Consider the following 16,950-nt stretch of genomic DNA (forward strand, 5'->3'; position numbering starts at 1 on the left):
GGGTTTATGGCCTCATATAATTTTCTAGAATTTCATTTGAATCCGACTTTCAGTTCCGGAATTACAATGTGTGCAAATTTATTAAAAAATGCGGGAATTTTTCAACCAACTTTCACAAACTTAGAAGCAAATAAAAGGTCTTAAATTTTTTTACAAATTCCCCGAAGAGTTCATCCAGATCCGACTTTCGATTCCGGTATTACAGTGCGATTAGTGAAAATTTTCAATTTCATGAGTATTTTTTCACAAGCCATGGCGATACAAGGTGCTCATTTTTATAAAACTTGGAGCTAAATTTATCTAGTTAGTTAATGAATAGATGAAACTACTTTGGAACTACTAGTCCCCGGTTTCCGCTTCCGAAAGCACCGATAAAGTGAAAAAAAAATCTCTGAAAACGGAACTTATTTCGATTTCTCAGCAACGGTTAAACTGATTCTCACGAACTATGATGTAAATTGAAGCTCTCATTACCTTTAAATATACTGAGCAATTTATCCGGATCCGACATCCGGTTCCGAAATTATAGGGCGATGAGTGTCAAAACATTCAAATTGTCATTCAAAATTATGGTGCAAAACTAGTAAGCGACGGTACGTGTGGCTTTGCTCCGTTCGCAGCGTGCTTTGTTCAATTTCGTATAGCGTGCAGAGTTATCACATTTAAATCTGTATTCTTCAGATGAAAAGAATGTAAATTTCTAATTCTTTTATTTAATTTGTACCTACTTGTTAGTGTTATTAAAAGATATTCTAATATAGAAAGTTTATGCAATCACTTCAAAAATTGACTAGTGAAAATTGGTCCAGAGGGCTAAGTGTTCTGTACCATTCGACACAGTTCATCGAGCTGAGCAATGTATGTGACTGTGCGTATATGTGTGTGAATATGTGTCAAATAATGTTGTGATGTGATGTGAAGTGAAGCCACCATCAGTTCAAGGACTTGCCAGTGGATGCGGGTAGACTTACAGTAGCCCCGATATGACTCATCCATTCACCTTCTTACTATAGCTGTTACCGAAAAGCGAACAAAAAGGGTTGGGCGGATACGTAAGTAGAGTCACTTACTCGTATTCCGCGGGAATAAAAGATGCTCTTCCAACCATAATATCCAGTGCATGGATGAAGCATATCGCTATACATGCTTGAACCCGCCTAATGGTTTGTTTGAGAAGGGCGCGTCAGACTCATTTCAAACCTTCAGAAGGAAACAAGTTTCCTTCAAGTGACTTGGGCTGGCTATCCACAATCCCTCGTCCAGTCATCAATTCGTCCGATGCCCTGATGCTCCCTCCCCTTTACGCCTCCGTGCAAAATGTTTTATATTGATGAATACAATGAAACATAGTGTAATGAAATTAATATAACATAAAATGATATAATAGATTACAAAACAATATAATATAACATAATATAATATAATATATTTTAATTTAATATAATATAATACAATGATATAAAATAACAGTTAATGTAGTGTCAGTTATGCTCTTATCTTCGCAATACTGCAGGAAGTAGAATATTTCTCTTCTAATAATAATAATAATATCCACATCTATAAAAATAATATATGTTATTATTATTGATGACAAATTAATAATAATAACAATAAATATAATAATGAAAATAACAATAAAAAACAATATAATATAGTACAATGAATTATATAATAAATAATAGAATAAATAAAATGATATGTTGCGATATGCTATGATATTATATTACTTGAATTTATATGTCATTTCTCATCCTCACATTCTGCCATCAACGCATTCCATCGACCATCTGTCACCACAGACACACGTGTAGGCATGAAGCTCAGCTTGTGACGACCTTGATATTTAGTTGAAAGTTACTTTAAAAATGATAACTTATAAGGAAAACAAATTTATATTTTGCGCAGAGGTACGTAGTACTACTAATAATAAACCCTATAATATAATATAATATAATATAATATAATACAACATAATGCAATACAATATAACACAATACAATAGAATACAATATAATATAATATTATATAATATAATAAAATATAATACAATATAATATGATATAATGCAATGCAGTATAATACCATACAACATAGTATATAATAACATAAAATAGTGTAAGACGATAATATATGAAATAATATGGTATGATACAATATAACAGGTAATATCGCAGTGTAAGTTACGCTCTTCTAATAAAAATAATAATAATAATACATGATGTAATAAACAACACAATTATATGTTGTAATATACTATGATAAACACTGCACTTTAGGATGGGCTTCAACCTACAAGCCATTTCGCACCCTCTCATTCTGCTACTAACGCAGAAGGCGATAGCACCCAGTCGACGCCGTTCTATTGACCAAATGTCATCATAGACGCTCGGGGAGGCATGAGATAGGGACTTGTGAGGACTTAGTTATCTCACCATTTGACGACCTGAATATGTGTCAAATAATGTTGCTCATAAAATAAAAAATCTCGTAGTCCCATAGGTTGCTATGGAATTTCACACCGTCATTTAGAGCGACGATACAAAATAGTATAAAATTCTTCTAGATTTGGCTTTAAACTGATTCCATTTGTATCCTATATTAGTTACTTACTAAACGAACCGACTTCGGCTATATTGGTTCCAAATTCCCGGTTCCAGAAGTACCGTAAATAGTAGTCAAAACGTTTAAAACGAGACTCACTCAATTTTCTCAGAGATAATTTCATCGATTTCCACAAACTTAGGCTCAAATAAAAGTTCCTATAGCCTCATAGTTCTCTGTTTAATTTCATCCGAATCCGACTTCCGGTTCCAGTACTATAGGGTGAAGTGTGTTTAATCATTTACTGCGAAGATGAAAAATAAAGAAAAATTCTTATCAACTTAACATAACTGTTTTTAAATTGAAAAGGTCATCTTAGTTTGTACCCAAAGAAAGTTTCTTATTTTGTTCAAGATTGAAAAAAAATTCTTCACAGATTCTTCTAGTGATTTTTATGAAAATATAAGTAATATGTGAAAGGCATCATTACACCACTAGGTAGATTAAAAAAGCTTTTTCATTTGCACTTAGTTGTTGCAAATACCGAAAACCATTGCCACTAATAAAGTCAAGTTTTTTTCGAATTTCGTTCTGCAGATCATGAATAAACCTACAAAAATTATTCAAATCTTTCTGGAAGTACGATTGTAGGACACCAAAACGGGGGCACACATAATCATTTTTCATTTGTCACGATATTAGGATCGGAAAAATGGCTTTCTGCGAAATTATTCTGATCCCAGGAATTTCGAATAATAATTGCAAAAAGATTCGTGAGTAAAATTTGATTAAAATTTGAAAGCTGCTTGAAAATGTATTGCGTAAAAAAAAGTTTAAATTTTATAAAAATGAAACCTACATAAAAGTATAATAAGCAGCTATTATTTTTTACTAAAATATTTTGTTTTTCACCAAAAAAACAAGAAATGATTTCAATATTTTCTCCGTAAAACATTGTAGAGGGAGTACACTTAACTGTGCACTAGCGTGCAAATTTAAAGAGAAGTGAAAAAAGCCGTGCTTTGACTAATAGTACTGTTGTTGTACCGTTGAATTCCACTATATCACATCATTACACTCTCACAAAGTCACTATTTTCACAGTCACTATTTTTCCGAAAGTGTATCAAACGTTATAATACAGATACGTATTTCGGAATGCTATTTACATCCTTCTTCAGTGTATCGGTTTCATAAGTTTATTGAAAGAATGCTGCAGTGATGTTCCTTTTATACAAACGTAGAGTAGGTAGAAACGTTAGTAGGTAAACCACAAAAAGAACAAAAAAAATGAAAAGGAAAAAAAAAGGTAACAAAAAACTGGAAAAACTGGAAGTTCTATGTTTGTTTTTATATTGGATATGGGTAGTAACTGGAAAAGCCAAGAAGATCTATTCCCTTAGTCTCGGTTTAATAAAGAGATGGAGTTATTTTTATAATATTTCTAAACTTTCTGCTGAATTTAATTTCCATGGATTGGAAATTTGTCTTAAGATTTTTATGTCATTAGTAGTGAGTTCATGATCTTCAAAAAAGGCATGTACTGCTACTTTTGACTTGAAGTGAAGTGGTAGTCCCTTTTCCAATTCTTTGGATGCTTTCGCTATTTTTGAGATGTGTTCCTTGAAACGAATGTCTAGTGTTCTCTTTGTTTGTCCGATGTATATTTTATCGCCATGAGGACACGAGAATTTGTATACCCCAGACTTCTTCAAATTCTCTGTAGGATTTTTGTAGAACCTAGTAAAGTTTTCAATTGACAGTTCATACTGCTGAATACTAAATCTAAGCCATTTTTTTTTAGTTTTGATTTTAATGGGTGTGAAATATTTCGATTGAAGTCCGCCGATATTCTTTTAAAATTATCAGAAGGGGGCGTCAAAGTTTTAAGTTATTGTTTTTCAACAGTCTTAATTTTTTATCGAAGATGGTTTAAATTGTATGCTCTGGATATTGACTCTTCGAAGCTTTACGAAGGTTTACTTCAACCGAGATTTCACCGAACGACGTTTGGATACTATGAACCGATAACAGCATGCATCAGAACATTTGGGACTGTTGAACATTTCTTCGATTTCGGCGAACCTACACATTAATTTGCGCAGAAAGTGTTACGTTCCACTATTTTATAACTTGACTACATTATATTCATTAAGACCTTTTATTGTCGGATGAATTAGAGAAAAATAAATAAATAAATAAATAAATAAATATCCATTGAATTTTACAATTTCGAAAATAAAATTTTTCTCTTTTATCGCAGCATCTTTTCTAAGGGGCAAGGATAGCATTCTGTGAATCAGATGGTGGAATGCTGCCATTTTGTGTTAATGGGAATGATTAGAAGTATTTGGTATGACCCGGTCCGTATTGGTTGGCTTCCTATATATTTCGAAAGTTAAGGAATTTGCCTCCCGGTTAATGAGAGTATCCAAGAAAGGTAAATCGTTGCGTTTAATGGTGCAAAATATATCATCTACGTATCTCCACCAGCGATTAGGTAATAATCTCTGCTTATTTAAAGGTTTGCCATAAATCTGCTTATTTCAGGGTTTGCCATAAATAATTCATATAAAAACGGGGAGAGTGGATTACCCATTGGTGCCCCTTGTAATTGTTTATAAAATTCCCCTCTGAATTTGAAATAATTTACATCCATGCAAAGCCGAGTTAGAGCAAGATAAGACCGTACATCACCATCATTTCATCATCTTCGATTTCGCCTGAATTCTGAAGTTGAGTAGCGAATACCTGTGTGTTAGGAACTGATTTACTGAAGAATTATTTTGGCATAGATTGGAATTCCTTTACTAGCCATTTGGAGATTTTTTGAATTGGGGCCCCTACTGAAGAAATGATTACCCTTATTTCGTTACCAGGTTTATGAACCTCCTAGTCCTTTTATTTTGGATAAAGAGGGGTTAGAAACTTTGAGACAACTGAGATTGACATCGAAGTTTGGGTTGCATTCATGAAGAGTTTTATTTACTTTTTTAATAATATCTGGAAGGGGGTCGGCTCTTTGTTTCCTATAAGGGCCATCATTGATTTTTTGGATTATCAGATTGTCATAATCTTCTTTGTCCATAATTACCACTTTGTTCCCCTTATCAGCCTTAACATAAAATACAGGCTTTTCCCGCAATTGTTTCACTAGTTCTTTATCACCCACAATTTGTTGATTTTTCGATGAAGTATTTTCAATGATATCAGCTACAAAAGTTCTGGCATCATTAATTTGAGAAAAAGAAAGATTACAGTTATTTAGGCCTGTTTCTACGTCTATAATAACTTGTTCGAGGTTTACTTTAGAAGAAATTGCATAATTTAACCCAAGATTGAGAAGTTTTGTTTGTTCGTTGGTAAAATTCTGAGATGAACGATTGATTAGGAAGTCTTCTGAAAACTGTATCGGAGGTTTTGGGGGTCGGCGTGTGGAAATTTTGAAACGTAAATTTTCGAATTTCTTGTGAAGAAGAATTCGTTTGCGCTCAGATTCGCAATGTTCTGCAAATTTAACTTTACTTAGGAAAATTTCGAAACCTTAAGGATATTGTTTCGCTAATTTTAAATGAGGATTATAACATTCCAAAGTTTTCACGTTCAGAATGCTAAACAATTTTTTAGTTTTCTCTTTCAGAACTTCGTGTTGAATTTTATTTTGAATATTTTTCGAAAAAGATCTCCCACCCTTTACCTTGCAGCATGTGGGAGTTTAATGCTTTTAAGTATTTCATTATGGGCGGATGATCGAGTTTTCAGGTTTGTAACAGAATTTTTCGATTTCGCTGGACCAGTCAGCATTAGTCAACTCTTCCATCGGCGAATCGGAAGTAGAGAAAATATTTCACCAATTGTACGGAACGATTAAATTGAAATCCTGAAAACCATTCTCTCCGAAGTGACAGTTACTGGTGCGATTTTTATTTAATCTTAGTCCAATCAGACTTCAAGTACCTGATACAAGTCCTTTTCCATATTTCGGAATCTCTTTTTCAAATTGTTAATATATTTATTCTGGGATCCCCTTGGTAACTAGCTCGTAGCAACTTGAACACTGTTGCTCGTTTAACATTATTTTCATCATTATCTAGGGGTCGCTAATTTTAGCCAAATTAATCTTCGAAGTGCCTGATCGTGTCGGCGATTAAATTGTAGAACAAACTCAACATGTTTAACAATGACAAAAGACACGATTCACGCGTGACCTGCCAAAAACAGTGTTGCCTTATAATAGGGCTGTAAAGTCACCACTTGTGACTGAACACCCAACGCAAATCTTAACAATTCAAAGCTAACTGATATTGCAATAAATAATACATTTAAAAAAAACTCTCCTTAGCAACATACCATGCGACTCCATCGTTGAAAATGTAATGGGGATGCCAGGTTTTGGGTACTGACAATTATTTAATTAGGTTCGAACAAATTATTCCTTCCATTTCAAGAATATTGTCTGACTTTCCTCAATTTGGTGGAATTTTTGGATTAGTTGGAGTCAAAGTAGAAATCCTTTTGATTCTACTCTGTTTAGATTAAGTGGATCGCTTTTCTTTTCGTTACAATTTTATTTTGGTCTAGCTTGTATGGGTTTATAAGAAGTGTATCGAAAATAAGCTATTCACAAATTTTCGTTTCAAATTATGATAAAAAACGATATTTTATTCAAACTAAAAATTGATCCTTTATTGTATGAGGTTAAACTTAAGCATAATGAAAACCAGATGAAATTAAAGTTATTTTTCACGAATTTTCGAACTTTTGATCGAACGCTCTTCATCAAGTTCCGGACAAGTGTTGCTTCGCATTTTTTGGACGCTTGAGCCCAGAGTTTTTTTAACTCCTGCATGTTCCCAGCTATCTTACCAGTCTTCTTGAAGACCCTCTTCACGATTGCCCAGTAACGTTCGATGGGTCGAAGCTGAGGGTAATTTGGTGGATTGATATTTTTCTCAACGAAATTTATACCCTTTTCCGCAAGCCAATTGAGAGTGGTTTTGGCATAGTGAGCCGACGGTAAATCCTGCCAAAAAAGTGGAGAAGTACTATGCTTATTATATAAAGGCAGTAATCTTTTCTGGAGACACTTAAACCGAAAGATTTCTGCATTTATAGTTTCGTTAGTATAAAAAATGGTTGACTTCAAATCACAGGAACGTATTGCTTGCCATACCAGTACTTTTCGACCGAGTATCTCCACTTTAACCGACCTGTCCGCATCGCTCACATCCTACCCAACGACGACAGTAAAGTATTATGGACCTGGAAGGGTTTTTGAGTCCTCCTTTACATAAGTCTCATCGTCCATCGAAACGCATGCATCCGGACACTGCAAAAGACTCGAATGCAATTTTCGGGCCCTTGTTGCTGCTCGCTTCTTCTGTTCTACACTTTGATTCGAGATTTTATGCTTCTTGTAGGTCTTCAGGTGATTTCGCCTCTTGATACACTGGATCATTCCGACACTCGTTCCGGCTTTTTAGGCCAAATCACGTATTGACATTAATTTGTTCTTCATGATTAGAGATACCACTTTCAGGTCCAGTTTTGGGTTGGAAGAACCGGGTTTTCTGCCTCTTCCTGGTAGCTCATCCAAAGAATAGTGATCCCCAAACTTATTGATGATGGTTTTAACACTGGCATGATAAATTCCAAACCGCTTCGCCCTTCTCACTTAGCCATGTGTCCAGAACCTTAAATTTCACTTCTTTTTCAATACGCGACATTTTTAAAACGCAGAATTTTAACCACACAAACCAGTAAACAAACGAAAGCTGACAGCCAAACGCACAGCATGCTGTGATCTGAGCATAAAAAACCATCACAAATACATGCGTACAACACAAATGTATGTGGATAGCTTATTTTTGATACACTCCTTAGTTCATGATTCTTCTATATTGTTTAATTTTTATCAAACTATATTTCGTCGAGTGTAGTGAATATCTTTTTCATTGCATCGTACCTTGATTATTACATTTCAACATACAATCTAACATCAACCCGTGGGATCTCATGCTTCGATGTGATTAATCAAACCAGATTGCGGGCTGCGCCGAGTACCTATCGTTTATGCGTTTTTATTGTTTGGCACGACACGAAATGACAACGCATTGTGCCACAATATCCTACCGAACGAGTACCTAAAGTGATCTCATTACACCTTGTTTGCTACATGCAAGCTCGTGGCGTAAACAAACATGAATTATTTATTTCTCCCCCTCGGGCAGTAAAATAGCCGGAAATACTCTCAATCAGAATGTCCCTGGCGAGAGTGGCAGGTACTCGAAATTTCGTTTTTATTGTTGAGGATAAATTGCTTGTTTTACTCGTTGGCACCGTTACGTGAGGAGAAATGGAATTTTGCAGGTAGGCTGAGAGTAAAAAAAAACTATTTCGAGCCAGCCTATCGAAAATCTGCCGATGTGTAATGTTCGATCGGTGTACAAATCTCATTATGCGTTGTTCCCATCCACTTATTCCATGACTGCAATTGTGGTATCGTGGGACTAAAATCAAATACAATCATCCATCTTCTAACATTTTCTACGGTTCACACCAGGGGGGGGGGGGTAAACAGAATATCCTTCCGTCATTTTTTTCACTGCTGGTTGGCGCGACACGGAATGACAACGTAAAAACCACAATGACCTCTCCGAATATCAAAACTGATCTCATTACGCTTCATGTTTGTCCTGAAAACACACGCACACACAGACACGAAACCAACATGAATAATTTATTTTCTGGCAGTAGCAGCACCGAAGCCTATCGCAACTAACAAACTTCCCCCTGCCTCGGGTGAGAGTAGCAGGTACTCGAAGAACCCGTTTAGAAGTATGCTTATTTTTCGACCAATGGAATCAGTGTTACCGACCGGGTTAAAATGTCCAACGCATCAAACAGCCTTGGCATGTAAGCGTTAGTTTTCCTGGTGTTTATTTTTATTTTTACTTTTTTAATTCCGTCAAACCGGGCCTTGAAAAACCTGTTAGCTTTCAAGTGGGGTAGTCTTATTCTCTATCTCAAAGCTGCGTGTAATTTTTTGAGTTCGAACCTCTGGAAATTTTCATTGGAATATTTGTTTATCCAATATTTACAAAAAACAGACCGGTTCGTTCAAACAATTTGATGTACCTAAGGTAGAAAGCAGGAATTAATATAGGGAAAATTGTTTCTTACCGATGAAATCTGCAGAAAATTGTAGGCCCGGAAGAAAACCCATTCACTACAAGTATATCTTTCGAACGAAACAATCCTCGGCATGTCAATAAAATAAAATATACTAAAACTAACTCTACCGTCTCTCTTGTGAAAAGTACATAAACAGCCAGTCAAAGTAAACTATCCGCAATTGTACATTGTAAAACATGAACATGATCCCCCAGAACTGGGATCATTCCTCAAATAGTAGAAGTCCGATTCGAAAAAGTTTTTTTAACAAGTAAAAACAACATAAATCTACTCTTCAAACAACTTTTCGATGAGGAATTTATCCGACCGCACTAATTCCGTTGATCAATTCAACAATCCGGAAATGCAAAAGAAAAAAACTAAGATAAAACTGCTCCAAATTTGTTATTTCACAGCCAACCGATCTGGGCGTTACAAAGCAGCACATTTATTGCAGACCTTCAAATCAAACCGAAAACAGTGAAACAATAGCGAAAAAAAAACACCACGCTCTTACATTCCACTAGAGTGCCAACAGTCGGGTTTCTGTGAAGGAAAATGCTGCTCGAAAGACTGCTTTCCTTTTTGCAAAGATGTTGTTGGCACTCGTTATTCAACTCGACGACTTTAGAGAAAAGTTTCCAACTAGCCCTGAGAACTGACGCTGGATATTGTTTTCCCTTTTCTTCTTGTTCTCCTTCGTATCCCCTCGGCGTACGACAACAAAACCAACCATTCCGAAACCCGCCAGGAATCGATGCTCGGCTCACCGATTCAAGGGTTGCGAAGTGCTTCGCCGGGAACCAAGGGTGACATCGGCGACAAAGGCGACATGGGACTGCCCGGACTGAAGGGTGAACAGGGCAGCAAAGGGGACCGGGGCGATCCTGGTCTCACCGGGGCCAAAGGGGAAAGGGTAAGACGGGTGTTCTACGGTGTGTTGAGGCTTGTTTTCCCAACCAGTAGCAATTGTGGCTGCAGTGACCACCGGTGTTGATTCCACTTCTCCTCAACAGAGCTGAGAACCGGGCGGAATTGACGGTCACGTGAATTGACTAAACTGGACTAGACTGGACTAGACTGGACTAGACTGGACTAGACTGGACTAGACTGGACTAGACTGGACTAGACTGGACTAGACTGGACTAGACTGGACTAGACTGGACTAGACTGGACTAGACTGGACTAGACTGGACTAGACTGGACAAGACTGGACTAGACTGGACTAGACTGGACTAGACTGGACTAGACTGGACTAGACTGGACTAGACTGGACTAGACTGGACTAGACTGGACTAGACTGGACTAGACTGGACTAGACTGGACTAGACTGGACTAGACTGGACTAGACTGGACTAGACTGGACTAGACTGGACTAGACTGGACTAGACTGGACTAGACTGGACTAGACTGGACTAGACTGGACTAGACTGGACTAGACTGGACTAGACTGGACTAGACTGGACTAGACTGGACTAGACTGGACTAGACTGGACTAGACTGGACTAGACTGGACTAGACTGGACTAGACTGGACTAGACTGGACTAGACTGGACTAGACTGGACTAGACTGGACTAGACTGGACTAGACTGGACTAGACTGGACTAGACTGGACTAGACTGGACTAGACTGGACTAGACTGGACTAGACTGGACTAGACTGGACTAGACTGGACTAGACTGGACTAGACTGGACTAGACTGGACTAGACTGGACTAGACTGGACTAGACTGGACTAGACTTGACTAGACTGGACTAAACTAAAATAGACTTGACTAAACCGGCTTGTACTGTACTAGATTTGAACAAAACTTTTACTAGATTCAACATGACTGAACTAACGAAAATCTTCCAACATTTCTCATAGAAAACAAAATCGGCTCAGAGCTCTGACGGTTTTCCTCATCCCTATTTTGCCGCAAACACGGCAAAGCACACCAGGTATGCCTGGAAGCGATGTCATTAGCGTTGCAAAGTAGTTTGAAACTAACCGTCCTGTTCTGATCAAACACAACCTTCGTCTTCGATGATTCCGCCTTCGATGGAGAAGTGGAAAACACTGCTTGGCCACAAATGTTCCTCCCATTTAGTTGTATGGCGATGCTTGCGCGATGCATCGTAGATGTTGTTTTGATTTTCTCAGTTCATGCTTCCCATTGACGACACCCTACAGCTGTTTTTCGTGCTTTCAATGTTACGTTTTCTTTTCAGCATGCTTGTTTTTTGCTCGACATAAATTGCTACCGATAACCTCCTTCGGGTGATTATGTGCTCTTTCGCCCATCCTCATGCATTCACTCTTTTTTTTTTTGTAAAAGGAAAGTTTTCAGCTTCAATGGTTACTTTCAAAAAGCGATTACGCAAAGATTTCGTTTTAAAAATTTTTACTTGCTTTCTATGATCTGTTTTCTGTATTCTGCCATTATCCCACCCTCTCATAGCAGTAGTCATAAAAAAAAAACTTTTCTGTTTTGTTTCTACATTCCTTAAATAATAAACCTGCATGACTCCATTAAAGCCTCACCATGTGCCGAAAGGAATTTCTTTACTGAAACTTCTCATCCTCACACAGGGACACACATCAATCGGTGCACCGGGTACCAAAGGTGCCATCGGACCCCCAGGAATACCCGGTATCCCGGGGCAAACGGGAGCAACCGGTTCCAAGGGTGAAAAGGGAAACACCGGAGACATTGGTCCCCCGGGACCATCTGGTCCACCCGGAATGGTTATGTATTCCGATGCGAAAAATTCATCTTCAGATTGTCATTGTCAACCTGGACCACCGGGTCCACCGGGACTACGGGGACCATCGGGCTTCGACGGAGCACCCGGACTGCCAGGTACTTAACGAAGCACGTCATGTGGTTGAATATGAAATATTAATTATCTCCTGTCAATACCAAAACACAAAACTAGGTGAAACTGGTCTTCCGGGACATCCTGGACTTCCCGGAGACAAGGGTGACAGAGGAATCCCCGGTATGAAAGGTGAAAAAGGTCCTGAGTTTATTATCAATGAAAACGCCGCGTTCAACACAAGCAGAGTGAGTATCCCTCATTATTCTACAAGGCTAAATCCAGCTCACCACTTATCGCTTTGAACTCTAAACCAAACAAACTAAAAAAAGCCCATATCAAAATACGGGACACCGTTCCTTACAGCAGCTGTTGATCCTTGCTAATCTTCTAAACAACAATTAATAGCCATTTAATCCTTGACGTCGTTTCATTCCGCTTTTTGTATTCCATTTCCGGTACGGTTTCCTTGCTTGCAGTCCAACAGAGGAGAGAAAGGCGAACGAGGGCCCCGGGGACGCCGGGGCAAACAAGGACCGATCGGACCGCCGGGTAAACCGGCCGGTCCGAACGATATGGGTATTAACTCGTGGCCGGTAAGTAAATTGCTCGCTGTGCTGCCGGTTGAAGCTAGACGCAAGACAGCACGTGACAGCACACAGGATACTACAAGATAATTAATTTCCCCTGTCAGATGTCGGGAATGGTGATCTACGCTGTCGGAACTGTGCTTTGCCTTGTCTGGGCCCGTGAGAGCGTGCGAAACTGACTGGCCACACAGTCTGTACCGTAGCGCACTTGTAGCTCAGACAATGGAATTTCCCTGCCAGTCATTGTAAATGAAATGATAAAGAGGGAGGGAGGGAAGGGATGGGAAAAAATTAAACCAACGAAAGCATCATTAGGTGTTTCTTAGTTTTCCTTCCCTTTCCTTGCCGAAAGGGGTTTATATTCAGTGCGCTCGAGATATAGATTCATATTTTCATGAAATGTTTTCCTTTTTTATTATTTTCGTTTTTATCGCCAACGCTGTGGTTTACCTGCTCTAGGGACGACCCGGTTTGAAGGGAGACCAAGGACCGAAAGGAGATCGAGGTGACAGTATAGTCGGGGTAAGTCAATTTGCGAGATATGCTATTTTTTTCGTTTAAAATTTTGTCTCTGATAGAAATCTGAACCGTTGAACTTGCATTGTATTCAAATAATGATAAGATTTACCGAAAACTCTGACAAATTATAAAAATTACATTGAATGAAACCTTACTCAGCTTAACACAAGAAAATGAGAATTTCTGTTACCACAAACCATCTAAAATCGGCAATTAGTGATGACACTACGTACCTTTAAATCCGAACAGGGTCGTGCCGCCCACCAGTGAGTGCTGATTCAGTAGATGTGGGCGATAACTTTTAAACGAATGATTGATGGACGGTGACGTTAGCTGAATAGGGCGGCGATTATATTTAGAGCAGTTAACTTTTCTTAATAAATAACATCTATAAACAATTTAAATCATTTATCAATGCATTTCATATTTGAAAAAAGAATGACTGTAGAGTTCTGCAAAATACTTTTCATTGACTTGTGAAAAAATCAATCTTTCGACATGAAAAAAAAACACGATATAGAATACTTTCCACCCTATAATTCATTTGAGCATCAGATCATGATAATTGGTTCAGCAATCTTTGAAAACGAAGTGTGTTCCGTTCTGGAGTTTTTTACCATATTACCATTACCATCCAATACTTCCCGAACCTTGAAAATCGGTTTAATCAAAGCCGGTTCGTTTGGTCACCAACTAACAAAACACGCATATTGAAACAGTTTTCAGCACAGTTTCACGGATTATAAGTTCTTTGTGCCGTCATATGCTGTTACCGTTTAAAGAATGTTTGTCTCTCACCTGTCCCAAGCTCCATAGTCTTGCAGCGGCTTATAGAAAAAAAGACGTTTCCTTGTGCTTTGTTCATACATGCAAATAACTTAGTCCAGACTTCCGATCCTTTGAAAATGGCAAACAATCGAGTCGTATTCAGTTTATGTTCTTCCTAATCAATTATCAATACTCCACACATCAAAGAATATGGATTGAGTTTAGAACAATTAATATGTATCTGCTATCAGGAAAGAAAAGCGTGCGAGCTTGAATTAACATTATATTTAATTGGAAATTCCTAAATATTCTGCTCAAAGTGATTTTTTTAACCTGGGTTAAATAATAATAACAGACTCTTATCAGAAAAGTAATAACAGATTATTTAAAAAATATTGACTCCTCTGCTTCATACCGGCATACAAAAACTATTAGACTTCGATTGTTTTGTACCGTTTCTGAACGCCATCATTTTCTTCAGAAAAATCTCAACGTAGACTGGTGTGATGAGAAGTGGCTCCATAAAAGTAAAAATATTGTTCATACTTGTATGGTCATGAACAGAATAAAAGAAAAAAAAACCAAAACTCATACTTTTATTTATTCACTCATCATTTGTGTAGATTTATAAATATTGAGTTTTTTAGCTTTATTGTGAGTTTTCTTATTATCATTTTTAATTTTAAATTCACAGTTCATGTTGGCTAACTTACATTCTATAAGCATGTTTATATATAATTTCAAAGCGGTCTTCTATAATCTCTATCAGATCGGCCTTTACACCTACCGGACCTAATTTCAATAGATCATCGAAATGGGAATTATAAATTCGACACACACCTTGAAAGAAATTGAAGATTTTCTCTCCAGGTGTCAATATACGGCTAGTATTGCAGTATCGTTTGAGATCGAAAAAAAATCGTTGGAACACTTTCTGTTTGTTTTGTTATTCGAATCAAACATTCTTTATGCTTGACTGTGCTACATTCCCATCCTGTAGTCCAATGAATGCTAGAAAGCTGGTTTATGTCACTGGTAAACTCAACTGCTTCATCATTTTACTTGCAAATATATTTTTCACGGATATGCCGTCTAGTATTTTTTGAATTTCATCTCGATTTACAATAAATTTGTTTAGATCAGCTTCGACATTACCGACTTTTTTGGTAGAATCAACTGATTGATGACAACTGACTTGTAAGCTGACATGAACTGCAATGCATCTGGATGATTGTTGTTAACATGTTTCCATCGGATTACGGAGAAAAAATGTTCCAAACAGTCTTATGATAGAACACGTGTCCGAAGAAACGAAAATCCGAAATTTTCATGAAGATTTTTCCATAACATAGTAATTGACGAGATATATTGCAACCAGCCTTCGATGCAATAAGGTTTTCGTGACTGTTTCATCAAATGTTTGAAATCAGCTTCCTACAATGATAAAGAATCTTATTAGTACTAATGTATGTTATACCATAATATATATATATATATATATATATATATATATATATATATATATATATATATATATATATATATATATATATATATATATATATATATATATATATATATATATATATATATATATATATATATATATATATATATATATATATATATATATATATATATATAAAGAACACTGTATATCGATCGAAATATTTACCGGAAGTTTTACTGATGAATACCAAGTCAGTAGTACTGGACCATTATAAATCAATTTAAAAAATGTACATAAACACTGCGGGAACACTTTACTTTGTATTTTATTTACAAAACAAGTAGCGATATATTGCCAACTCTCGGTTGATTTTTTAGATGGCCGTAAGAGCAAGTGACAGTTTCTCTTTGTTTACTTCCTCTTCTTTTAATTACCAAGCGGTTTCCACCAGCGTTGCCAGGTCATTTTTCCAAAACTTGTATTCACCGCGAAAAACCAATTTGTACCACATCGGTATCAAAATCTCGTCAACATAAGTTGGCAACCCTTATCACTAAACCCAGGGATGCCAGATCATTTTTTCAAAAATCTATGATCAAACCAAAAACCTGTCTGTGCAAAATTCCCCGTTTCCGGTAACACAATATCTGATCGAAATCATTCAGCAAAAACAGGTCTCGCTACTTCAGCTTTCCCTAGCAATTTGAAAACATTTTGGTGCTCATCTATGATCGCTTTCAGAAATTGGTGAAAAACTGTGACCTGTTTCAGAAATTAGTGATCGATTTCAGAAATCTGTGTCATTTTTTAAAACTATGCAGAAAATTGAAAATCTGTGAAACAGAATTATCTGTGAATCTGGCATCCCTGATGATACCCGAATTCTCGACCAGTTCGGTGACAAGGATAAGGCGCTCAAGCAAGTGCTATCATAGCCAATAGCTGGGTCATTTGGTGGGCAATAAGAGCGCTCAGAGCATGGTAAACAAACATTCGAGCATTTTAAATCGAGTAAAATCTTTATTTCCTTTTCGTAGTGATGATATTCTGATCGATAATTTGTGGGGAAGTTCGGTAACGGGTACTGAATAAGTAGTGTGTAATATCCAAT

General features: G+C 37.0%; 1 protein-coding gene across 14 annotated transcripts in view; it reads left to right on the forward strand.

Moving 5' to 3' along the window:
• LOC131439486 (collagen alpha-1(XVIII) chain) overlaps positions 1-16,950 on the forward strand; it is an 805,709-nt gene that overhangs the window by 680,826 nt on the left and 107,933 nt on the right. For 13 of the 14 annotated variants that reach the window (XM_058610552.1, XM_058610559.1, XM_058610551.1 and 10 more), the window contains 5 exons: positions 10,465-10,629; positions 12,286-12,556; positions 12,633-12,760; positions 12,992-13,108; positions 13,562-13,624. In XM_058610552.1, the coding sequence (XP_058466535.1) occupies positions 10,465-10,629; positions 12,286-12,556; positions 12,633-12,760; positions 12,992-13,108; positions 13,562-13,624 (744 nt within the window). The remainder of the gene's footprint in view (positions 1-10,464; positions 10,630-12,285; positions 12,557-12,632; positions 12,761-12,991; positions 13,109-13,561; positions 13,625-16,950) is intronic. The other variant, XM_058610561.1, reaches the window with a different exon arrangement.

This window comes from Malaya genurostris, chromosome 3 (genome assembly GCF_030247185.1).
Source record: "Malaya genurostris strain Urasoe2022 chromosome 3, Malgen_1.1, whole genome shotgun sequence".
In the NCBI taxonomy this organism is placed as follows: Eukaryota; Metazoa; Arthropoda; class Insecta; order Diptera; family Culicidae; genus Malaya; species Malaya genurostris.